This window comes from Geospiza fortis, unplaced genomic scaffold (assembly GCF_000277835.1).
Source record: "Geospiza fortis unplaced genomic scaffold, GeoFor_1.0 scaffold41, whole genome shotgun sequence".
Taxonomy (NCBI): domain Eukaryota; kingdom Metazoa; phylum Chordata; class Aves; order Passeriformes; family Thraupidae; genus Geospiza; species Geospiza fortis.
Genome location: NW_005054299.1, coordinates 11268038 through 11294592, shown reverse-complemented (window position 1 = coordinate 11294592; position 26555 = coordinate 11268038). Strand labels below are relative to the sequence as shown.

General features: G+C 40.8%; 1 protein-coding gene across 2 annotated transcripts in view; it reads left to right on the top strand.

The window, feature by feature from the left end:
• The window catches only part of DAAM2 (dishevelled associated activator of morphogenesis 2), a 203397-nt gene that overhangs the window by 161283 nt on the left and 15559 nt on the right, over positions 1-26555 (top strand). For both annotated transcript variants that reach the window (XM_031060132.1, XM_031060127.1), the window contains 9 exons: positions 703-810; positions 6756-6862; positions 15727-15811; positions 17330-17436; positions 18138-18226; positions 18975-19143; positions 20942-21049; positions 22460-22520; positions 26100-26231. In XM_031060132.1, the coding sequence (XP_030915992.1) occupies positions 703-810; positions 6756-6862; positions 15727-15811; positions 17330-17436; positions 18138-18226; positions 18975-19143; positions 20942-21049; positions 22460-22520; positions 26100-26231 (966 nt within the window). The remainder of the gene's footprint in view (positions 1-702; positions 811-6755; positions 6863-15726; positions 15812-17329; positions 17437-18137; positions 18227-18974; positions 19144-20941; positions 21050-22459; positions 22521-26099; positions 26232-26555) is intronic.

Genomic DNA, 26555 nt, shown 5'->3' with positions numbered 1-26555 from the left:
TCCAGTTACTGTGAATGATGCTGTTTCATGGATCTGGGTATAGTTTGTGTCTATCTGGCTTGACAAAGACCTCATGTAGACAAGGGAGTTCATGTAATAGGAAACAATTAGACTTCAAAGACTCAAAAGCTTAGAAGTAAAATAAAATAATAATTTAAACCACTTTCACAGGCAGACATAATGAAAGCCACACACCCTTTAGGCTTTACAAAAGAACCTGGAAAAATTTGCAACAGGGAAGATGTGTCTGGGGTTTGTCATGCATCAGTGCTTTTCCTAAGCTTTTTCCTCCTAATGGTAACACTCCTCTCAGCATGACTACAATCGTTGTGTTAGACAGATGGCCACTCTTGAAAGGAAATATGCTGTGGGATCATGGATAATGCTTGAGATGTGGTCTGCTAGTCTTGGAATGTGCCTTTTCATTAGAGGCTTGCTATGATGAAAACTACAAAATAGTATTTTGAAACAAACAAGAAAACCCAAACAAACAAACAAACAAAAAAACAAACCAAAACCCCAAAATGAAACACTATTTTTTCTCCTCTGACTCTTGAAACAAAGTGTGTCCTCTAAAATGACAGCAGCAGTAGATAGCAATGTGACCAGTGAGTAGAAAAGAAAATTATTTATCCAAATGGGATTGGATGGTCGTAGCTAAATACTTTTGCTATCTAGTTAAAATATGTTCTTTCCTTTTAGGAGAGGATCCATGGCACAATCTGGAATGAGATTGATGATTTAAAGGCATTCAAGGTGCTGGATCTAGAAGATTTTGAAAAGATGTTCTCCGCATATCAGAGGCACCAGGTAGGAGTGAACTCTTCCATAACTTTTCTGTCTTGAATTTCTGGAGGAGAAGTGAATACACAACAGTGGTCTGAGCCCTTGGCCACCTGCAGTCAGGCTGCATCACTTGATGCTCTGCCGCTGTTTAGAAAATCTGAAGATCAAAAGAAGTTGGGATGCCACACGGGGCAGGGTCTAAACTTCTGGTATGGACATACTTCATACTCATGGGCAGCTCTCAGCACCTACCAACAGGTAATGCTTTAGTTAATGTCACTGGCCACTGACTTCCAAAAGCTGCGGAGCTTTACATTTATATTTGCATGTCAAACTTCCTGTTTCTCCCATCCATCCAGAGAAAAAAGGCTATACTTCCCTGAGTACTGAGCAAGGTGACTGTATTAGCTGTCTTTCATTTTGTCTGTTTTTTCTTAAACAGCCAGCTGCCTGAAGTGGTTAGGTGACAGAAATGGTCTGAATTACAGATTGTAGAACAAACAGCATAGTTTAAAAGTGGCCATTTATTAGAATGTCTTTTTTCCCTCCTCTTTTTCTTGGAAAACAAGTCACTTTCTATCTGTCTATCTCCAGTGAATGAGATTTGGCAGCAGATGGATTGTACTTTCGCTCCTTGAACTCCCCCAGCTTTCCTTTGCTTTTGGACTATTTTCAATAATTTGTATGCTGCAGAACTGGATCATTACTCTGAAGTTTTAGGAAAAGACACAGACCCAACTGCCATAAACAACCTTTCTGATTATTCCTTACAGTGATGATAACTACTTCATTAACTGACTCAGTACCTTAAAATTAACAATCCAACTCCTTGTCTTTGGATTTTCCATCTTCTCCTTTCTCTCTTTTACTTTTCTATCTGATCCAATAAACATAATGAATAACTCTTCTTATTTATGAGCTCACAGCCATATGGATAAGCTGTGAAGAATGTGATGTTAACTGTTGCATGGTGAGATTTCATATCTCATTCTGCTTCTGCAAATAGCTGATGCTGTTTCAGCGGGTCCCTTTCTCTTTCTGTAAATCACATTCCTTGAAAGAAGATCTTAGCTCCCAGAAGGGAAGAAAGGCACACAACACTTCAGTGCTGTTAAGAGATTGGATTTAGACCCTGTCCCAAGAGCTTCCATTCCAATGTTTCAGGTGCGAACCTTGCAGCTTCCTCACTAGAAATGGCCTTGCAAAACCTTGCTTCCTTTTGTCCCCAAAAACCAAAGCCAAAGCTGTCCTGGTCTCAGTTAGAATCATAATATTTATGACTATGTTACCAGTCACTGCAAGGCAGCCTGAGCTATTCAGCCATAAACTAACCTGACCCTTACCCCTGCTCCGTGGGTCCCTGAGCAGTACTCTTCCATCCTCATTAAACACGCTTTATGACAGTGGCTCCAGACACTAGAGTAACACTTATGTAAGCTTCTTGTATTTTTGTGCAGTTAGACGTCTTGCTGCCCTTACAGCTTTTGTTGAGGTTTTTACATTATTTTGGTGGGGATTTTCTTTTCTCCTTAAATATTTTGTTGTTTTTACTTTACAAGATACTTCTTCCTATTTCATCCATATTTGCTTCAATGTGAACTGGATTCCAATCAACAAGTCCTCATCAATTTTCTTTTCTTTTTTTTTTTTTTAAGACCAGGCAACCAAAATTGCTTTTGAATTAAAAATTTATGAGAATTTTTTCAGTTCACATTTTGTCTTTTTTCCTTTTACTTTCGGAAGTGTTCCACTCTGACCAAGTATGCGTTTACTCTGGGTTTGTGACTTTTAAACTTCATCCTTGTAAAGAAAATGTCTGTAAAGAAAAATGTCAATGAAAAGCCCTGCTCTTTTGCATCTGAAATGTTGAATAAGTAGAGATAAAGACTTTTCTTTCTTTGCTGTTATTAACGTGACCTTCATGTTTTTTCCAGTTTCATTTACATTAAACAGTTTTTCTATTTTCTAATTTTGTTAATGACAGAGGGTCTCTTCTCCTCTCTCAAGCCCAGTGTGTCCTTTTTGGTGACTAAGAGGGAAAGCAAAACTGTCCAGTGTACAGAATGCTGGACCAAGTATTCTTAGAAGGTCTTTTGACCTTGCCCTAATCTTACTGTGTAATATTGACCTTTTGATTCAGTATAGCTGGTGTTTTCCTGGAATAATGAGTAAGTCATGAAATAGTTGGAGTCTGTCTTCCAGAAGTGCTGTACTGCCTCTTTGGAGGTTACCGAGTGCTTTCAAAATGCTTGGCTACAAGTTGTTAAAGGGTATAACATGCCATTGAAACAAGTTGTTGCTTGTTATGCTTGTTAATACCCACAAACTGTGCCTGTGCATCAGGAGAGGAGAACTGACCCTCAAGTTATAACCTTGGCAGTTCTTTCAGTAAGGCTCTGGACTGGATTTGTAAAGGTATTTAAGCATTATCCTAGTTAATATTTAAAGACCTAAAAGATTTATGTTTTGGAGACCAAATTTATTATTTTCATAAAAGACCTAGGGCTCTTAGTACCATGACATCTGCTGATTTAAAATATGCAAAAAATGCTGAAATACCTTTGAACCATCTGGGCCAGTATTACTTGCTAAGCATTATATGCTCTTAGAAAACAGTGTGTGTCTAAATTCAGCTGCCTTGTTAAACTTGGTACCTTTCTCTGTGCTAATTTTTGGCATGTTTCCTTCTTCGTTATTTGTGACTGCTGCCTGCATAGGACCTGCTAACTAACCCCTCCTCCTGTAAGCAGGTGAGTATCATTGTCTGCTTCCTGATCCTCTTGCCATGTGTGTGAAGGTGAAGTCCTGGACCATGCCATTGTGGGGTCACTGCTCATGCTACTCTTTCATATGCTCTTGCACTCTGCTTTCTCAGTGGGGAAGGTGGTACAGATAATTCTTTTAGCTATATTATCTCTGTGATAGGAGGTAGTTCTTGTTCTTTCACTTGCTTATGTCTCACTGCTGGTGTCTGTAGTCCCTTTTTTATGATCCTGAAGAAAAAAGACCAGGGACAAAGAAAAATGCCAGTGTGAACTCTTCCTTAACCAAAGTAATACTCTCTTGAGAGGAGACCAAAAGGGTCTGTCAGGGAGCCTTTTCTCCCACTCTTCCTATTTCTGTTCTGTCTGCTTTGGACAGTACTGAAGTCTTCAGATGCACTTAGTAGCCACAGACATTCTGATTAAGGAAATATTTCTTTGCATAGAACTGGGCACTTTGGCAGAAGGATTTGTGCCATCTGAGGGGCAGAAGAGTTCCAAATGGACAGCTGAAACCCTCAGAAAATTCAGCAAAGGATTAAAATGTTTTTTAGGTAGAGATAATGGGTTATGCACGTCTTTAAACTGGCTACGTCTCAAGCAAAATTCATGGCAAGAGTTTTGGTAAGAGTGATGCTATCAGGAAAGGATTGATCAGATATGATTGTATGATCTCTGGTGGTTTCAGAAAAAATTAGTTCTCACCATGAGTGCTCAGGGAGGTGTATTTGGGAAGTCTAGTCACAACTTTTGCCACATGGGGGAGGCTAACATGGCAGCATATCAAAACAAGTCAATGTGGTAGACAGAGCTCTCTGAAGTATTGATAATTGCCAGAAGCTAGGGTCCTGCCATGGTAGGAGTCCTCAGCTAACCAAAATCAATTTGTATTTGAAGCAAGGCACTAATGTGATGAACACATTCCATATGTATAGTCATTTCAACTCTGAAATTTTAGCTGAGTTTTGAATTTGCAAGTAAAATATCAAATCTGAAATACTCTTTGAAGCACATAACATAGTGTTATCCCAGATGAGAAGTCAGGAAAGGATGATGGCATAAAACTTAGTCATCTTGACTGTCAGGTTGACACCAGCTCCAAGTGTTCTTGCCTTCAGGGCTTGGGCTCTCTCACAAAAACTAATTGCCACTGCCCCCTTGCTCCTCTTTTTCTGTGTCTGAGAAAATATGGATAGTCCATATGCAATCTGTTTTCCTTGAATTAAACTTGGAATCTGGCTTTGGTAAAACCTGAGGCTTCATCTGCTTTTGCTTACGCATGACTCCAAGTAGCTATAAATACCTCTCTCCTCAATATGAGTTGAAGAGGATATATTTTTAGCTGAGTCTAGCCCTTATGACCAAGAAGTGGGCCATGTCTGAATAGTTCAAGTTATTCGTCTGTCTTGAACCCTGTGGGTTGGGGAATTGGAAATGGCATGGACACTATTATATCAATTCCTGTTGGATGGCTTTAAAGAAAGCTGGCTAAACCCCTGCCTCACATACATAGCTAGAGACTGAAACTTTTTTTCCCTTGGGATGAATGCTTGTCACTATCCAAGTGTCCTTGTCTGCACCTGGACAAATATTAGCTAGTGAGGAACAGTGAAGCTTTTAAACCAAGAGCACAGACCAGCAAGTAGCTTTCTTCCTTTCAACAGCTGCCCATCTCCATATTCCCCTGTCTTCCTCCCCACAAACTGAGAAAACTTGGAAATCTCTGCATGCCAGATCATACTGGGGGCACTCCTCTTGTTGGTATTGTTAGATATTCTCTCAGAAATAGTAAACTTACCCAAAGCCAATTTTGCCTTTTTAGGAAACATTATTTAATTTATTGAGTAATGTTGCAATTTTATTTCTGCCAAGCTAGATGCTTTGGGCACATCTGAAAGAATTTACTAAGTGCATGTCTTCAGCTGGTGCATTGTACCTGTTTAAAAATGACACTTTCTACTGGTGGCGGCTCACTGCAACACTTCTGGATGTGGTGCATGAGTCCTTTGTATATCCAGGAGCAACACAGATTTGTGGTAGCTGACTGTAACAATAACTGAAATGACAACTAGCAGTATGAACTTATGATTTACACTGAACTCTCAAATGCTTGGGTATCAAAATCTCTTTAGAGATTAGTCATGCTGATTAAGTAAGCCTTGAGTTGTAGAACCTTGAGTCCTGAGAGTAAATTTTGGGAAGCACCCATTCTGTGTGCTTGCCATGATCTGACATGTTTCCCTGAGCGTCTGCTATTGGCCACTCCCAGGGTCAGGATGCTGGGATAGATGGACCTTGTGATCTGATTCAGCATACTTGCTGTTATATGCTAAAAAAGAAGTCATGTTGCTTATTCGATGGATGCATTCAAAGCTATATTATACTGGTAAATCAAAATCTCAAGGTCTGACAATATGGATATGTCACAAAAAGGTATTTCATAAATGGTTCCTGCAGCAGTTAGCTGGGAAAATAAAAACTTGATGGTCAGACTGAGTTTGTAAATATTTTATCTCTGTGTGCTATGACAAATGTTCTGGACTGGATTTTCAAGTGTTTTTCAGGTGATGAGTATGGCAATGGGGTTATACAGACAACTTTGCAAAAGGGTGATTTCTGTATGATTACATGTATTAATTAGTTTTTAAAAAGAAGAGATAGTTTAAATGTAGATTTTTACCATTTAGCAAGATATATTTAGTAAGATAAATGCCATTGTGCGCTACTGTTTGCATCACTCACATAATATGGTTTGGTTAAGTCCAATGGCAGCCATAAGACATAACAGAGGGGGTTTTATTGCTTGTGCTGCAGCCTTTCAAGAATGCTGTGTAACCCCTAGAGGAAGCATCTGCTGAAGGATATGCTGTGACACGAGTGAGCTTCCTCATAGTGTGCCTGATTGTCCTATCATGCCCATTTTTCACGTTAACATAATGTAAATGTTGGTAGAGTGAGTCCAATAGGTCAGAATCAGGTCCAGTATTTGGGATCAAAGATGAGCTTACAGATGTTAATGAATGATTTCTGTTTGTCCAGTAACACAGGATCTACACCCACGCTTTCTGCCTTTGTCTCCTTTTGTTATCATGTGGGTGGATTTTTCCAGATTGGGGTGGGTTTGTTCATTACACTGAGCTAAGTCTATCAGTCTTGAGTGAGCAACATAATACTGATTGTTTTCCCTCCCTTTTGAAATACATGCAGAAAGAGATGGGCTCAACAGAAGACCTCTACCTCTCCACACGAAAGGTGAAAGAGCTCTCTGTGATTGATGGCCGGAGGGCCCAGAATTGTGTCATTCTGCTTTCCAAGTAAGTGTGCTAAGCCTTAGCTCACAGGGTGTGCCATGATCAATGCAGAGGCAAGAGGAGATGAAATTAAACAAATGGATGTGTTTCTTTTCCCTGCTAGACCTGCTGTTTAATACCTGCAGAGCCTCAGATAAACCTCTCTTACGGTGTCATAAAAGCACGTTTCTCATACATGTTACCTCACTTAATAAAAATACCCATACACACATTTTGTGTGTCAAACAGGTGGGCATCAGCTTCTATCAGAAGACTCATCATCAGAAAGTGATCAGTACTCATTGATAGATGAAAGCAGCTCTTTGGCAGTGCTTGCACTTCACTCTAAGTAATGTGTCCCCCATGTTCTCTTTCTGTCAATTGTCTCTGTTCTGTGTGTTTCTTTCTAAATATTGCCCTGACCATCTCGCTGGAACACAGCAGAGCTGAGTGTGATGCTAATTTTGGACTTGTGGTGAGAACAGTGGCAAACACTGGCATTCATATTCAAGACCTGAGATGAGCTCAGCTGGTTAGAGCATGGTGCTAATAACATCAAGGTTGTGGTTAAAATGCCTGTATGGGCCATTTACTAAAGAGTTGGACTCAACAATCCTTGTGGGTCCCTTCCAAATCAGAACATTCTGTGAAGAATTAAGTCTTCTATTTGTAAATTATGTTTTTGAAGCCAAGAGTTGCCTCTGTGTATTCCTGTAATGACTAATGCATTCAAATGCAGTGACATCAGGACCCTCTATTTTATCATGCCTTTCTACCAACATGAGTGCTGGGTTTGAGGTCTGTCACTATCAGATTTGTGCAGATGCTGATCAAACTGAGAAAGTTGCCTTTCCTACCAGAGGAGGGACAGCAAGTCTGGAGACAAAACCTGACAAAACTGTGGCAGTACTGAGCAGCAAATGTGTCTCATTGGGCAGTAGAAAATATGGGTTCATATGGATGGGAGGCTTGTGTGCTCTAGCAAGCTGATAGTTAAAGCAAGGTTGCAGCCAGACCACCAGGAATGGAGTGAGTTCTTTCCCTTGCTTAGTGAAACCTGTGGAGGCTTTCATTATGCTACTTATGTGGCATTAACCTGCATGTCAGCAGGACCCCTACCATCCAAACCTTCCCTGAGGAAAGGCTTACATTTCTCTCTCTGCAGCAGTTGCCAACACATGTCTATGCTGGTGTTGGCAGCTGGCTGAGGCTGGGGCAGAGGCATGGGGAGGCATAAGGGCACCAGGATTTTCATGCTGTTTGATGGACCTACTGAATTGTGTCTGGAGTTCAGATTAACTCTGTAAGCAGGTGGAACATTTCCTGGAAGTGGTAACATCATGTCTTCAGTTGGCTGGGCTAAGGAGGATCCAGGAAGGTGGTCCATGACTTGGTATGGCACTAGATATTTATTTGTAAAAATCTTCTGTCTCCAAAACAAAAGTAATCTGGACAGCAGCAATGCATGTTTTTTAACATTCACCTCCTCTGGTGTACAAGTCTGGGCAATCTTACCTGAGAAGAATCCTCTCCATACAGAAAGAGAGAGGGGACAGTTTCTGTGTTTTGTCTTTTTGCTGCCTCCAGCAGCAAGGTCATTGAAGCATGAACCTTGCACTTCAAGATACATGGCATGTGTTCACTCCACGTCTGCCATGAAGTTAGTGCAACTTGAACTGCTAGTCTGGACTCAAACCAGAGGTGAAAGTTGTGTTTTGTGACTGTCAGCTTCTTCATTAGGAAATATCTTGCTCTTATTGTTAGCATGTCTAACATTGAGGAAAGATATTTGGAGATGGCAGTGTCCCTATGGAGCCTGCAAGTTTGCACTGTGCTCTGTTAACTTTGCTGCTGTGGTATTGGAAACATTGCCTGCCAGGGCTATCCCACTGGCTTAGATAATATAATGTTTGTAACAGATAGTGTTACACCCAGAATATCAGAAATATTTTTCAGGTTGGCCCAGGATTGGTATTCCTCCCCAAACTTCCCTTTTAAATGCAACCAGAAAAGCAAAAATCTTTGGGAACTGAAATAGCACCTTTACATTCTTGCCTCTTTTTTTTTGCAGTTTGCTGTTATATGGTTCTGATATTAAAGACAGGAATTGGGAGGAATGGCTGCAGACAATAGTTAAAAGGGCTTTATAACCCCTTTGCAGGTTTTTTCATTATCCCACATCTTCTTCCTTGAGGTTAGACCCTGAAGAAGAGAGACTCCCAGCAAAATCATCTGTGCACTGCACTGCACTGCTGCCATGCACTTGCTGCTCCTGCAGCACAGCTCATACATGTGCATGGGGTTGTGCACTCACATGCAGTGAGAGGGGGTTTAAAACTGGGGACAAACAAAAGGAGTTTCTGCAACCCGGAGCTGCAGCCCCAGATTTCAGGTTGCCACAGTATCTGCCAACAGCTGTTTCCAATTGACTCGTACTGTGCATATATCCCTGTAGTTTATTCCCCCTTTGTTTACACTAAACCATCATGTCCTTTAAAGTAAAATAGCTGCATGGGTTGGGTTTTCTTTCCCTCCCCTACTCAAATGTTTTTGTTTTACTAACACTGTGTTAGAAGGGGTCAGGCAGAGCTCATATTTCATATGGTCCAACAGGCCAAAACCTATTAAGAGTGAGAAATAGATGTCTCTTGCTTTCTTTTGCAGAGAGACTACCACATGGTAGGCTGAAAAAAGATGAAAATGGAATTGCTAGTTGATTTTTGCTGACATCTAACGAATTCATAAACCTTCCTCCCCAGTCTCATCTTTACTTCCAAAAAGATATTTCTTTCAACTACTCGGTAGTAGCATCTTTCAGTTTTCCTGCAGAGAAAGGATTAAATTGTCCCTGTTTAATAGAGTCTGATGGATCTAAAACAAAGCTCTGTTCCTTAGGCCATCTTCAAAGGCTTAAAAAGCATAAGATGAGTTTCTCTCACAGTACTTCTAGTAGGCCATAGTTCAACCAGAGCATGGAACCATCTGTTTGTAGTCAGTTCAGGCAGCCACCAGCTTCAAATTTAGCTTTCTTAATGGTGTTTCAAACATATAGTTACTTTTGTCACACTGGAAATCTGCTATTTCTCATGAATTTCCTGATGTCTTCAGTTTCCTCCAGGCTGGAGTTTTGTTGACAGACTTGTGTGGTCTGGAAGAGTCATCCCAGATCCCTATGTTTCCTTGCTTTCACCTGGCAGCTGGAAATTTCTCTGACCTCTCTCACCACTATGGCTTCTCCCTGCCTCCATTACTTAAGTACTTGATAATATTTTTGCTGCTCTGTTTTTGTAGTGTCATTTCTTTAAATGTTCCTGAAGAACATGCCCAAGATATGTACTGTTCACTGTCTTGCGCTGTGAAATGCTCTGGAGAGACTGAGTTCTTTGAGACATCTTGCTTGGAAGAAGGCTGAACGTATACTTCCGGAACTTCTTTGTGCACATTATTTTACATAATGTCCAGTGAAATAATTATGGCAGTGTTCTTCTGAATAATGTGATGAGTTTGTTATTTCTGTAGCTCAGTGAGTCAGCAGTAACCTTCCCAAGAAGCTGGAGACAGTAGGCATGCTAGCAAAATGTCATAAGACCAGTAGTAGCAGAAGGCAGAATCTGACTACACAAGAATAGTTTTAAATGTGAATGTGACATTAGACAGGTACTAGCAGGCAGGTTTATCAAATGTTTGTGGCTTTGTGAATTCAAACATCAGTAAGGGAGAAGAAAAAAGGCTTGGGCAGAATTTCCAATGAGAATACAAAAGAGATAAACTATTTTTCTCACATCACTGTACCTCCTCAGTGCTCTTAAACTCTTTCAGTTGAGACATTAAGGGGACGAACTATTCAGCCAATGTCACTGTCTGTGTACCAGCTTTGCACTGCCCCAGTCCCAGTGCCTTTCTGCCATGTGACAATTCAGTGTTCACCCTTGTTTTAAGGTAGATTTGAAGCAGTATGATATTCTGGGGTACAGATCATATATTGATAAAGAAAAAGTTGATTGGACTCAGCATTCCTGTTCCTTAGTGTGCTGTATTGAAAAACACTGGGCGCTAACCAGTGCCTGCTGGGTTCCTGGAGAGACTTTTTGGGTTTAAATAAAGGTCCACAATAAATGGCTTTACCTGCTATGCTGAGTATGATACTCCACAGCAAACTGAACTCGTTAGTCAGTGCCTACATCTCCTGAGATCACAACTAGGAACCTGAAGGTAGGGTTGTGATAAAACATGAACCACTGCTTCATCAATATCTCATGGTAATTTGGGGATTTCCATATTTAGTTCTGCTTTACTCTTCTTGGCTCAGAAGATAGTCATCCCCAGATCTTTCTTGGAAGGTAATTGAGAGTATTTGAATGCAAAGTTGCTTGGTTACTCGTGAGCTTTTGCTGAAGGAGAACAAGAAAAGAAAAGCCAGTTTCTTTCTGTACTTGCCAGAATACTTTCACAGTGATGTTCTGAAAAGGCACTGGTGGATTTTTTTTTCTCAGCATGTTGATATAATGGTGTAAGATGTACCTGGTAAAATGTACCAGCTGTTGTCCCACAAAAGATAAAGCACTGTTGTCTTCACTAATGAGATGAGTGGGCAACTGGGATAAGAGGACGTGGGAAGAATGGCTGCATCTTTCTGTCTTCTGGCTGAATGTGTATTTAGACCAGCCTGCCTCCTGAATGCTGCTGCTGAGAGGAGGCCTATACAGGGTAGTGACAATCAGTATTCCCAAAACGCAGATATTGAAAAGCCTGCACTCTAGGAGCTGTACAGAGCCTTAGGAGAGCTCAGGAGTTAGAGACGGCTTCTGTCTCAGTCACAAAGTTTGGGAATTAATTAACTAGTAGCTTGTATGAAATGACTTTGTGGAGATGGAGTATTCTGCAGTCACTAAAGCTAAGATTTGTGTGAGCTGTACAAACTGGCCTTAGGACATAGCTAAGTATCAATCAGTGCCTGTCACTGTCACAGCTACTGCTACTGGCATCTGTTGGGAGCATCGTAGTTCAGTAGGAGGTATAAAATGTCCTTGATACATGATAATCAGTCCTCTTCTCCAAGGTAAAAGGAACAGTGGGTCTGTGATCCCTGTGGTATGGGAACTTAACATAGCTGAGAAAAATCTTCATTTCTCTGTTAATGGGAAAGTATGCTTCCTTCTCAAAAGCTAGGAAAGATCCAAGGAACAAGCCCATGATGTAACTCACTTTTTCCTTGGAGGGGGAGATGGTTAATGAGTGACAAGCATTTTGCTTTGATTCATGGGAGGGAGAAAGAGAGGGGGGAGGTTACTGTGAGTTAAATCAATGGGTATATTTAAGGAAAAAAAATGAGCAAGCCCTGAGTGTCTGTAAGGGAAGTTGATGTAAAACTGCAACATGTCTCCCAGGCATGTTCCGAGTCAGGCTGCCAGCGTTCTCCAAGAGGACGAAACAATAAACCACTTGATGTCTGCAAGTGAAGCTGGTGTTAAATCAGTCGAGGTGTCCTGGGGAGATTAGTGATGAATTACTCTGCAGAGTCAATAGAGATTATTTATGACGCCGGAGGGGATAGAGGGAGGCAGGCTAAGTACCATATCAGAAGTTATTTGGTACTTGTTGAGCTTTAACATTGCTTGAAGATGACACAAGCAGTTGAACTTCCATATACTGCCACCAGATGTATGGGTGAGGGAAGAAGGAGGGAGTATTCTCAGTAAAGATCCTTTTCCTTCCTCATCTGGCCAGTGTCAGGCTCCTGTTGAACAAAAACAGGCAGTATCTCTGCTATGAGTGAATGTGCTGCAGCTGAGCAAAGGGACACTGTATTTTGTTCTGGTCACATTTACTTCCTGTGTCGTGATTCCAGGATACGTGATTTCAAGAAGTGTAAGGCAGAGGGAATACAGCTTGAATTGTATGCTGTTCCAAATTGAGTTACCTCCAGCAGCTGGAGGAACAGTGCCTGGATCTGCAAAGCTTGTAAGAAAGTCATTGCAGCTTTCCAATAGATACCAAAATGTAATTTCTTAGTGTAAATTTTTGGGCTATAATTCAATTTTAATTTTGCTCTCTCATATGAGTTTTAGGCTCTGAGGGATGCCACTTTTCAGTTTTAAATGGAAAGATTTTACGCATCTGCTTTAGATTCTTCTTTAATCAGTTCACCTGCTTCTGTTTAAAAGCAGCACATCTGTTTCACATTACTGCTGGCCATCTTTAAGATCTGCTACATGGCTGGGCATGAGTTTTGAAAATACAAGAAGAATCACTTGATTAACAATTCTTTGGCTGCTTATTCAGACAGTTCATAAATGGGAAGATCTGTGTTTTGTGTCATTGTTGCTTTTGAAAGGTATCCTGTCCCAGAAGAAGAACAAACCCATTTTGGAAGAGTAAGATTGTTCTGCTGTAAATCCTGCTGTACTAGTAATTAGATTGGTAATAATCTAGGATGCACACCTGCAGGCACTATGACCCTGTTGCAGTCCTGTAAATGACCAAATTAAACTGCTTCTCAGCAGGGGACTGGCAAGCTTTCTGCTTTTCTCTGCTGTGGGCTAAACCATTCAAACCAGATGTTTGCCTGCTGATGGCTGGCAAGGCACAGAATCATCCAAGAAATCAAAGTGTTTGTATAACTCTCTCTCCTTGGGGCTCTCAATTATTTTTGAACAGAAGATGTTTTCAAGTGTATTTAATGCTGATGAATGGCAGCAAACAGAGGAGCTTGGAATCCTTGGGCTTCTGGACAGAACAGCAAGATCAGTGGTAATATATGCAACACCATTGTGTTGCTGTACCTCAGACCTGTTTATTTGGTCCTATTTACTGCATCCCCAAACACAGACAGAGGTGCTTCCACTATGTAATGGGTGGTCAGTGAGTAATTGCTTGAGTTACTTGCATGGAAAACACATGAAAACGCACCCTTATTCTTTGTAAACTCTGTGAAAGTAGCAACAAAACCCCTCCACCCTGCTGTTAATGGGTTGCTTTATTTCATTCCCTCTCACAGACTGTGTGGCTGTATTACAAATTAAGTCTAATCTGCAGACTGCAGCTTCTGAAAAATGCAAAGGTGCTCTCTAAAGGAAAAATAATCAACAAAATGTAGCACTTTAAAAACTTCAGGCACTGAATTGTTAGGGCATGTGTGTATGTATCTCCTAGAGACCATGCCCACAGCCACCAGTTTTAGCCCTTCTCTGGTCACAGTGTTTGATCAGTTCAGAGTCACATAGCCATGGACTTTACAATTCACTATTTAAGCCAAAAGTGAATTGGCTTAAATAGTGAATTGTAAAGTCCACTTTCTGATTGAGGCTGTAGAGTTTTGTGCAGAACCTCATGTACTGAAGTCTGTTTTTTTCATCCAGTGTCAAACTAATAACCTGAAGTAAAAAGTTTCCAACCTTTCCATTGTAAAACTGTTAATCCTTATATCTCATCTGGCCTAATTATGAAGCTTTTCTGGATATTCAGTTCTTTATCTTGCTTAGCTGGTGTCAGTTTTCCCTCCTTGTGGAAAGATTACATGATGACCACCTTGGAACACAATAAGAGAAATTAGTTCAGAGATTTCTTGTAAATCTTTCTTTGAAATCTTGTAATGCTTACAAGATTTCAAATGTCTGTTGATTCATATTTTAGTTTCCAGCTGTTGGTTATATTGGGCAATATTAAAATATTTTAAGTGCCTTATATTTAGTAATATTTCCTGTCTGTAAAAAAAAAGCTTTTTCTTTTGCTTTTACCATATTTTTCCAAAAATGTGATTCTATCCAATGCCAGTGGCAATATGAAATTTCATCATGGAAGTTCTTAGCACTGAAGACTAAAAGATTTTGCTTCATGCATCAGCCTATCTCTTATTTGTATTTGCATTTTCTCTTTCTACTATTAATTATATTGATAGTAGAAAGTCCATGGAGACTGTAGACTTCACTCTTCAAATATTTTTTTTTTCATTCTGCTGTTTTAGTCCCAAAATTGAGATTTTCTTGTGGATAGCTTTTCCTTTATGGTTCACTATTTCACATTCTCCTGAAATGACTGAATATCATGGGTTGGGGTTGGTGCATTTCTTTGTTGACATCTGCTCTGAGAATGACCAAGTTCATTTCAGGTATCCATCAAGCAACATCTTGGTAATGACAAATTTTGACTCCTCCTGATCTGTCCTGGATTTCAAGTGGAGACCTTGAGACTTCTTTTCCTTGCTGATTCTGTGTTCAGTTGTAGCTGGTGGCTCCTACTCATTGTACACAGATTGACAGGAGTAGGTGGTAAGGAGAGTGTGATCTTAGTACCTCAGATAACATTAAAAAGCTCTTGTTTTCAGAGCTTGTTTCATGATATGAAACATGGTTTTGCAGATGCTGTCTGTTCCTATGTCATCTGTCATTGCTGACAGAGTGAATTTACCTGGCACAAGCAGTTTTCTTGCAAGAAAACTCTTTCTCAGTAAGGGAGTTTTCAGTCCCATTATTTGTTACTCTGGGAGATGCTTTAATATTCACAAGTCAGGATGTTACATGAGCTCACAGTCAGAAGTCACATGGACATAAAGGATTTTACTATAGCAAAAGAACTTAATAAGGGAAGTGTCTGGTATGGGGGAGCTTGGAAGTACTTTTGAGCTATGAGGACTTGATTGTTATTAATCACCGTCTGATTTTTGATGTGTGTTTGATTAGCTGAAGAGGATAAAAATATATTATCCATGAAACCTCTGTGTTTAGAACTGATTTATTCCTCTTACTGAATATTCTAGAATAGCGATGTCAGAGTAGCGCTTGCTGTGGTTGCTTCATGCCTGTTTAGTGCAGTGTTTCAGGCTTCCTACTTTCTGAATTGTCAGTCACTTAAGCTTCTCACTAACGGCACAATGCTGATATTTTTGAAAGGTTGAAGCTGTCTAATGAAGAAATCAGACAAGCCATCTTGAAGATGGATGAACAGGAAGACCTAGCAAAAGATATGCTTGAGCAGGTGAGAAAGATTAAAGTTGGGTATAACTTATTTTTAGGTCCTTCACTGCCTTTTCTCAAGTGGATGTGTGTACTGGCACTGCTGTTTTTCTGCCGATGAGAACTTGGCTCTGTCATGTCAGTGGAGCTGCACAGGAGAGCATGAGAAAAGTGTTTTTCCCAGTGTTGTTGTGTATGCCTCTGTCATGTAACCGTTTCTCTTCTTGGTGCAAAGTTTGCATGATTACAGGTGGTATGAGGTTTCTTTTTATGTCCTCTCTTTTCCATAATTTTCCCCATCTCTACTTTTTCCTGCTGATTATTTATTGTTGCTGTTGTTTTCCTTTTCTCTTTTCCTTTTCTTCATCTCCCTTCTTTACCTGCCTTTTCTATTGGGAAGTGTCAGGATCCAGGCCATGTAGGTCAATGATTAGAGCCAGGACTAGAAGGGATCTTACAGGAACATTAGAAGGGGAGCCAGGGACTTCCATCCAGAGCACCTGGTTGACTGTATAACTTGTGAGGAAAAACCCCCCACAATTACACCACCATTGCCCAAATTCCATTTATAGAAGGTGACAGATGATTCTTTGACCAAAGAGACATGTGATAAAGTTCCTTAGGAGTGTGCAAAACATTATAATTATGAACTGTCTCATAAATGTGATTCCTTCTTTCTGGGCAGTCACAGTGTTTAATCATACACAAAAAGTTTTTCCATTTTGGAAAATTTATAGCCTCCTTGTCGTGTTATCTGAATGACCACAGCTGCTCCAGAAGTCACTGCAAGTTCCTGATGCTCCACACCTTTGAATATCACATATTTGCAGAGTGCAATAAAGTACTAACAAGCGGTAAAAGGCAGAGTGCTTCATATGCCCTGTGGCTGGGTTTTGTGGGTGTGAGCTGAGGCTGTGTGCAGGGCAGTGTTTGTAACCATACTGAAGCATAGCTACCACCAGATCTGTCAAAAGTCTGTCCAAGTATGAGCTTTTAAGGTCAGTATATGAATAGCAGCCAGTGTCAGACACATATCCAGTTGTTTGGTTATTGTTTATTGTTTCAGCAGTGTAGGGCATACCCAAGAGAGATAGATGAGGCTTTGTGTGTACGATAGGCACGATGGGTACTTCACTCTGTTTGAGACACATCCTGCTCTTGTTTGCACCAATCTAAACTCCAAGCAGTGCTGTGGGAATCAAGTTCTCTCTGTACTTCCCCCTGGGTAAGTTGCAGTAGCACTTGGCCTTTAGGATTTTGAAATGGGAAATTCCCCATAGAATTAAAAATTAGTCTTAATGGGGTCAGTGAAGGATAAAGACAGAACAGCAAGCAAAGGTTTAGAAGAGGTCAGTTTTGTAGACACAGCTGCACTTTTTTGAAGTTCTGGTCACACGGCTGAGTCAATGTAATGCTTCCCAGTGGTAGCAGAGAAATCTGAGGGCTCTCACTCCACCAGGGTTTGTTTGTGCTCCTCTGTCCCCCTCTCATTTTCCTTGGATCTCACATCTCAGTGTTTGGTTTGTGTCTCTCACTCTAGCTACTGAAGTTCGTTCCTGAAAAGAGTGATACTGACCTGTTGGAGGAGCACAAACACGAAATCGAGCGCATGGCCCGGGCGGATCGTTTCCTCTTCGAAATGAGCAGGTCTGTTTGATACATTTCGGGAGAGTGCATGCAGGACTTCTTGGAAGCAGCTGTAATTGTTATTGAAAATGGATCATCTGGCACTGCGGGGGAATGTGCAAGATTGTGGGCCAGCATTCTACCCTGTGTTTGCCAGAAGCCTGTGAATGTTACAAATATTTCTGTTCATGACACAAACTTTATTGACAAGAAGCACTCTCTGTGCATAAGGGCCTGTGCCCTGACAGCAAGCAGAAATCTGCCTCCTCTGCCTAAATTTGTTCACGAAAAGGAATGCAGATACAAGTGTCAGATGTAGTGTAGCCAGGGGTCAGGATTTCATATAGATCCCCTTTTCTGTTAAGCTGTCTCATCTCCTCATCCTCTGACCCTCTTTCTTGTTCCAGCTTTGCTATACCCCTGATGAGGATTAACATTTTGTTCTGCTAATTGAGGTGTAGCTGGCATCTCCCATGACTATATTTTGAATATAGTGGGAATTCTTCCAGCTGCTTTTCAGTTGCGAGCAAAACATGACTTAAGGTCCACCATTTTCATAACGAGGTTGATTATGTAGTGTTATCTGTTTGAACCATGTCCATAATCCCATGCCTTGGCTTCATGGTACTTAACATCCAACCATTAGATTATGTGGGGAGCATACTGGCCCTGAGCTTCAAAAGTTCCAGTTGATTGTTGGCTTTCCTCTGCCCTTCATGCAGGATTGACCACTACCAGCAGCGACTGCAAGCATTATTCTTTAAGAAGAAATTTCCAGAGAGGCTGGCAGAAGCAAAACCAAAAGTGGAAGGTATGGTTAATAAATCTTTTACTAAGAGTTGGGCAGAGGGCTAGGGAAGGTCAAGAGAGGCTTGTCTTCGTGCATGCTGTGTTTGTAGAGCCAGTGAGCCCAAGGTGTGTCATATCCTAAGAAATAAGTTCTGTCTGACACTCCTCTTTCTCACCCATTGACTTAATAAAGTCTGTTCCATGATTGTTACACTGTAAATATGACCTGACAAATATGACAGTGTGCTGTCAGGCTGTGCTGAGCTGCCAAAAACTTTCATAGTCTTTCTGTGCAGGTCAGCCTTCCCCTCTCACCCTCAGGTCCTTGCACCTTCCCTCTTTAAATGGCACTTGAATAGATACTTCAGGACACTGATGCTCTGGGAATGTGTAACCTAGAAGCAGGGGAGGTGTGTGGTTTCTGCACCACATCCATGATTATTACACAGTAGAAGTGAGTGTGTTCTACTCTACATTTTCAGAAGAGCTCAAGCCTTCCCTCTGTTCTTACTGGCTATGCTTTTAGAATGTGAGGTAACAGGAGAACAGCCTTGGTCCTATGTTGAAAGGAGCTTCCTACAAGTTTGATGTAGTGCATTTTCCTTCCAGTTGTCCTCATTCTGGGGGTGTGTGGGTGCAGGAAGGACAGTACACATACAATGTTGCAGCAGTTGTGCAAGTGGTATTCAGGGTATTTCAAATTATGGCCCCAGCATGTTAAAAACAGCCACTGTGCAATAACTTGTTCTTCTTTTTTCTCTCTCTTCAAGCCATTCTTCTGGCATCTAAAGAACTCATTCGAAGCAAGCGTTTGAGGCAACTCTTGGAGGTAGTTCTTGCCTTTGGGAATTACATGAACAAGGGCCAAAGGGGAAGTGCTTATGGCTTCAAAGTCTCCAGCCTGAACAAAATTGCGGACACCAAATCCAGCATAGACAGGTGGGGTGAAAGGCTATAAATACATTGGTAACTGTGCTGCTGCATCTCTTAGCATAGTAGTGAAAATGGGCTTTTGTTTGGTTTTTGCTCTGTAGACAATTGAAAATCATGTCTTATTTGGCATTTAAGTAGTGCTTTTCACTCTTAAAGATTCTTCAGCAATTAAGACCAGCTATTTACACAGCAACCAAATGCTGCTGTTTCTCTGGATTATGCACATCTGATGTTGGAGTGTGTTTCTGCAACCTTACGCATAAATGACAAAATGTATTTCTCAAAAACTGAAATAAGTTTAGGGAGGAGGAAGATTTCTATGGAATTTTCTCTTTCCACCAAAGTTTTATGTCCATGGTTTTGCAAAAATAGAAAACCTTAAAAAAAATTTTGAGCACAATTTTTTGTCTCCTGTGAAACATGGTGTGTATTTCTGAGGCAGGACTGTCACAAACATTTTCTCTATGTATACCACTAATGAAACCATAAGGCATAACTCAGAGAGACTGATCCTGGTTGTATCTAGGGCAGATAAGTAAAACAGCTGGTTTTGGAATGTGAAGTTTACTGTTCATTGACATGGACTGCAGGTCTTTATAGTCACTACCTGTTTTGCCCCATGTCCCCATACTGGTTCTGGAAATTAATCAGCTGAGACTGGGTAGAGAATATGACTTTTCAACTGCAGCAGCACTAAGGTTTTCCTTGGAGAAAGGAAACTCCTTGGAGTAAGAACCTTGCACATTCTTACTAACTTGCACCTTCCTTGAATTTTAAGACCTGCTGAGACCATAGTTGTGGTTAAATTACTTCAGACTGTGACAGAATGAATGATGGCAGTAAAATATCATAAGAAATTCATCCCTACCCTCTGTTTGAACTAACAGAGTACTGTTCTGACTACCAAAATGTTATTTTCTATGTTCCAGGGCTAACAGTTGTATAACAAATCTTGAACTCTTTTTTACCTTAATATAGCTTGACTTAATTTTTCCATGATTAGATGTCCTGTGCAGATTCTGTTCCTTCACCAGTTCCCAGCTCCAAGGCTCCAGTCTGAGTGAAGCAGTGGCCATCTGCTATCTTCCCTGTCAGTTAACCACATAACACCCACCCAAAGTAGCTGTTATGGCTGTCTGTTCTCTTTACATGCAGAATTTCTTGTTTACTTTACAAATTTCCTTAAACCCTCTCCTGCATCCTTCATACAACTCAATTCCATCTGCTCCAACTTGGGCTGCCATTGGTTTTATGTTAGTGAGCCTGACCACTACACATAAGCTCAGCTGTTTCATTACTGCAGTAGATTTTTGGCAACTTTTCCAATCTTCAAGAACTTTTTTCTCTTCTTAATCAACTCTGAGAGTTTTTTTCCCCACATTGCCTCTGAGGACAGCTTGCTTCTCCCTTGGAAGTTAATGTCCCTTTAGTACTATTAGTTGTTTATTCTTTGAAGTATCTGGTGACAAATATTATACTGTGTTATGCAATTTTCTTTTCTGTTGCACCATCTACACACATGGATGGAAGCATACTGGTGTTCCCAGAATAAATGAGGATACACTATATGGCTTGAGGTTTTAGGAAGGATGGTTCATAAAGGACTAATCCATTTCAATCCTTTGCACTTTTCTTTCAGTAGCACAGCTGCTAACTGCTGACACATTGTTTATTTTGTTCAAACAAGCACATTTCCTACCCAAATATTTTTCACTGATTTGTCACAATCCTTTCACCATCCTTTCCTTCTTGTGACCATCTTCCTTCTCATTTCTACCTTTTGTTTTTATTTTGCTTTCTTTAGGAACATTACACTCTTGCACTACCTAATTATGATCTTTGAAAAGAATTATCCAGATATCCTAGATATCCAGTCTGAGTTGCAGCATCTTCCAGAAGCAGCAAAAGTCAAGTAAGTCCATGCTATTTATTCTCAGAGCTGGAGTTCCCAGCAATTTCTGTTAACTTAGTTATCATGATTTTTCTAACTTCTGTCTTCCAAACCCATGGCCAACCTTACAGTTGTAATGCCTTTGTTGTACATTACTAAATTGGTAGCTTTACTTAGATTTTCCCGTATTTACTTTATTTCTGAATCAGACTTTCTAACTAGGCTGGCTGTTGCTTGTGATTCACTCACCATATTCTATGGTTGTTCATCTAAGTGTGCTATTTTTTCTGGGTAATTGCAGGTTTGTTTCTAAGATAGGGTCACTTAGGCACAGAGGCTACAGTAAATCTTTTTCAGGAAGATTGTTCAAACTTTTGCACATTTCAGTCTTGCACAGAAATATGGAAAGCATCATACTTTTGCAAAAAAGTCAGTGGTCCGTTTCTGGAAGTGTTTGTGGAAAATGAATACAGAAGCCAGCCCCCAAAATACAAACTGTTTTTTTCTCTTTCCAAAGCACCGCTCAAAAAATATTATGCATAATATTTACCCACACATGATTCTTTGTGTAAGGAACTAGTCCAACTAATGAAAGACAAGTGAAAAATTAATGTATTTTCACACTTAAAAGGCATTCATTAAAGCTTTAGTGGTGTTTTTGAGATGTTAGCTACTGCTCCCCAAATATTTGGAGGGGATGCCTGCTGACTCACAAATAGGTACTCACTAATTATCTGGAAATCAAAGACTTATTTTTCTCACAAGTCCTAGAAAAAAAAAAGAACTCACATTTATATATGATGAGCAGACATTCAGTGTAACATTTGTGCCTAGGGAAGCATGTATGAACATTAACAGTACATTTCTATGCTCAGTTACAGTGTAAGCTGGCCCAGACAACCATATGGTAGAAGTGCAGATGGAAAAAACAATGTTTGAACTGTGAGGGAGAAAAAAAGAATCACATGTAAATGTACTGCTAATGGGATTTAGTAGTTATGTGGTGTAAGAATCATATGCAGAGATAATCTGAGGCTGCAGTGATGTGTGTGCTAAAGCTGTGCTCCTTGCTGGTGTCTCAGCTGATCACTGCAAGCTGGCCGTGGGGCGTACACTGCTGGCTGAAGGGTCAAGCACAGCTTGCAGGGCAGCTGTTCTGGGGGCAGATTCCCCCTTCCTTCCCAGGAAAATCCCAGTTTTCAGTGACCACAGGCAAGCAGGGTCTGACTCCTTTTACATCTTACATACAAAAAGTAGCACAGAGCATCCACAGATCCCCTTCCCCTCATTTCGAGTCATCTGGCATGGCTGGTGCCAGAGGCTGGATCCCAGACGTGATGGGCCAGTGGTCTGTGCTGCTGCACAGTTCCTGTAGCCCTGAGTAACACTGCTCTTTTTGTTTTATCTGCTCTGCCTCTGTCTCCTGTGCAGCCTGGTAGAGCTGGAGAAGGAAGTCAACAACATAAAGACTGGATTGAAAGCTGTTGAAACTGTAAGTATCTGAAGGTTTCCAAAGTGCCACACTTACAATATCTCTCTCAGAATCAGGGGCAGTATATATTTTATGATAAGATAAAGTGGGCTTTCTTTTTTCATTCCTTTCCATTCCATTCCAGAATGCATTAACCAAGAAAAAACAAATAAAAGCTTCTCATGTGGAGCTCCTGCTGATGATCTTAGCAGAGTTAAGGCTAATGAAAAGCTTGTTTGATCTCAACCTGGAAAGTAAAAGGACAGTTTGAAAAGTAGCATGGACTGAAAGAAGAAATAAAATTCATGCTCTTTCTTAATGAGGGATGGATGGCTGCTGAGCAAGTGTTTCACATGGCTCTTGGAGTAGTAGTAAGCAGTTAGTGCTCTGTTATATGCAACCCTATCTTCTACCCTAAGCACTTCTTGAGAAGGATAGAAACTAGTTAAAAATGAAGCAGCTGAACTGGCAAGCAAAGCAACAGTGGTGGAATTTTTCCTGCTACTAATGAAAGCTAGTTATTGGAAATTGCATTGGGTGATTTCTGTGCAAGGATTACCTACTTACAAGGGACTAACACAGGACCCTCCCGTCCTTCTCATTCACCATGAGACAAGACAGTGATGGGTTCATTTTTCTTTCACATGACCTGAATTTGCTTTTGCCTCTGGGATAGAGGAAGGTATCTTTGTCCTGTCAGTGGCCCCCGGGCTGTCTGGCTGTTGCCAGGAGTTCATTGTGTAATTAACCAGTGATCCTCCTGTGAAGAAAAAACCCCAAACTTTCCCAAGCTTATTTCTGGATTGTTGGGGTGAGGGAGAATGCAGCAATGAGAAGAAATATTGCTCCATATATGAAGTACAGTGTTTGGGAATTAAAAGAACCTGTAAAGGGAAGGCTGACATGGAGTTCATGACTTGAAGAGAGGCCCAGTTTTTGGCTGGGACAGACAATTCCCCCCCTTTGAAATGTGAGTAGGTAACTCTGTTTTGCCTTCTTTCATCAGATTATTTGTCCTTTTGCCTTGACAGCTGATTTTTCTTCTCTTTTCCATACATGGGTTCCATGGGCAACCTCTCCTTCCCATACAATGACCATCTTCCTGCCTCAGTCTTCTTCCTGCCATGGTATTTTTCTTCTGAGGCTGCCAGCACCTCCCAGTCTGCTTGCTCAGTCCGTGGTTTTCTGGCGTGTGAAAAGCACCACTATAGCAACAATAGAAGATCACTGTCAAGTGGAAGGGGGAGGAGGGGAAGGTGTGATTCTTGATTCTCTTCCAGTGTGTTCTCACCACAGCTTTGGCTCCAGTGACTGGTGTTTCTTCAAGGCCCCTTAAGAATAGAAAGCTAAAAATAGTTTCACAGTCAGATGTTCTTAAAGGTACTATGAACCATTTGGCTTCCTGGATTTGCAGCTCACTTCTATGTAAAAATAAGATGCATTCATTTTCAAGACATTCATACAGCTGTTGCCTTTGTGTAGGATGCTCCCAGAAGGACAGATAAGTAATGGAAGGGAACTTTGTCAGCAGAGCCCTTCTCTCACACAGCAAGAAGATCATAACCACCACTTGAGAAATTACTACCATGGCTGAATCATTTCATCCCTCTGGAGAACCAGCAGCCCAGCCCACCAGGGCCAGGTCCAGCCTCTGTTGTGCTACTATGATTAGTAGAGACCATTTCCAGAACATTCAGAGGAATTTATTTTTCTGTAGTGTCACTCTCTGGCTGATTACATAGTCATACTGGTTGCTTGTGTAGGTTTAAAGCTTTCTTGCATTTTGAGGTAATTATTCTGCTGGGAAGAAATGAATTTGAAATTGAAGGGCAGACCACCTAATCTTGATTTTACTTTGAAAAACCCTGCTCTCAAGTAACAGTCCCAAATGCCATAGCTTTCAATGGACAGTAAGACAGAATTGTTATACTCACCTGCCAGAGAAAGGGGGAAGGAGAGAGTGGAGCAACTTTCAGCTAAAATAAGCTTTAAAATTAGAATGGAAGAGAGTGGCTGAAAAAAAAATCTTAGAAGCATGTGACATGATATTTCTTGTATTTGTGAGGTTCATTTAAAAGTGATTGTAACATAGACAAAATTCACAGCAAAGTGATGTACTGAGCAGTGCTCCCAGGACTGTCCCTTGTGATCTGTTAGGAAACCAGGAAAAGAGAATTTAATGCAAAGCAGAGGAAGTAGCACTTCTTTATTGTGGGCTTTCTCTGGCCACCTCCACATTGCCTTTCCTGCCCCTTTTCTCCTTTGCGGTCTTTGCTAGTAGTGGTTGCGTTCTTTTTCCAACTCACACCAGACCAAAAGATATATCATGTCAGATTTTAGTTTGTTGATGGCCAAAGTAGTTCTTGGCATTCAGCAGCACTGTGTGGAGCAAATCCCAAGATGTTTCTCCGCATGCGTGCTTACAAACCTACCCATAGGTGCTTATAAACCTACCCATTGGGCTCTTTGAACTGCTATTTTGATGAGCAGTAACAGAGAGCACCCAACATGCATGGAGCTAGAGCTGCAGCCAGCACAAAAGTATTTTTTTCCAAAGGGAACAGAGGGTCAGATTGTAACTTGACCTGCTGCTTCATGCTGCTCTCCCTACAGAGAAAGTCAGGCTTTATCGTTCCCACTGATTATTCAGCTGAGAATAAAGATGAGGCCCAGATTACAATTTCATTGTCCCCATGAGACTGTCAACAGCACACAAGCCAAGCACAGGCATGAGAGATATCCAGTCTCACTATAAATTAATCAGTTTGAGGAGCTGTGTAGCTCTCTCCATGTTTCAAGCATGATGATTAAAGTAAGGGAAGAGATTGCTATGGGTAATCTTGGCTTAAAACTAAAAAACTTGAGCCAGAAAGAAAGAATCTTGCAATCATATTTTTTCTTTTGGTAGGTAGCAGACAAATAGATCATTGTTTCCTATGATTTTATGTATTCTTTTTACTTTTACCATAACTCTTCTTCGCACAATAGCCCCAGTTTCTAACTCTGTCACTTTTATGACATCCAACATAGTGCTTAGGGTGCTAACAAATGTTGTACCTGGCATCTGTCTACTTGTCCTTCAGTGGAAGAACCAATTCTGATGTCAGTTTTGCTGTTCACCTGCTGCTTTTCAGAGAAATACAGAGCAGATCTAGAACACATTTTCCCAAGTATACAGCATTTTGATTGACCACGGGAAGAGATGATGGAACAAAACTCACTATTAAAAATCCTAAAGTCACTTGCTGCACAAAGCTCTTTGTCATTTTGCATAGGGAAAAAATGCAGCACTTGATGTAGTTGATGCTTAAATTATAAAGTTGCTTTAGAAACTTAGCATGTTGATGGCTTTTTTGGAAGTGGTTGTTATTTGAGGATAAGTGAAACTGTAACCAGGACCTTCCTTCATCTCACCTTGACCTCCCCTCTCTCGCCTAAAAACTTCTGACTTAGTGAGAAAATGCTTTCTAAGTTAGAGCTCTGGATGAGTGTGGGAGCAGAGCATGCTCTGCAGTGAGTGAAACAGATGGACTTTCCTGCTGCCTTCCTCACCACTGAGGAATCTTTGACACTTGCATGTCTCTATCTCTTCTCTTTCAGGAGCTGGATTATCAGAAGAGACGCATGCGAGAATCAGGGGACAGGTTTGTTCCCGTGATGAGCGATTTCATCACTGTGGCCAGTTTCAGCTTCTCAGAGTTAGAAGACCTTCTCAATGAAGCTAGAGACAAGGTAAGACTTCCTTTTGAAGTGATTAGAGTTTCATCAGCTCAGTCAAAAGCCTGAATTGAAATGGAAACAGTGATTTAAGGTGCTGGGACTGCCATGAAAACTTAATAGACACTGAAAATTGTTTAGGCTGAAGTTTCTTATTTTTCCGAATGTGGTCTATATCCATTTAGAACATATTTTAGGATTAAAAGAAGAATCATGCTCTTACCCACTTCTTTCTAATCTTCCTTTGCATTATTCTTGTGTGGCATAGAATTGCAGTGGCAGTATCCTGCACAACAGGATACCACACCTTGCCATAGGGTGGAAGGGAATGCCCTTTAA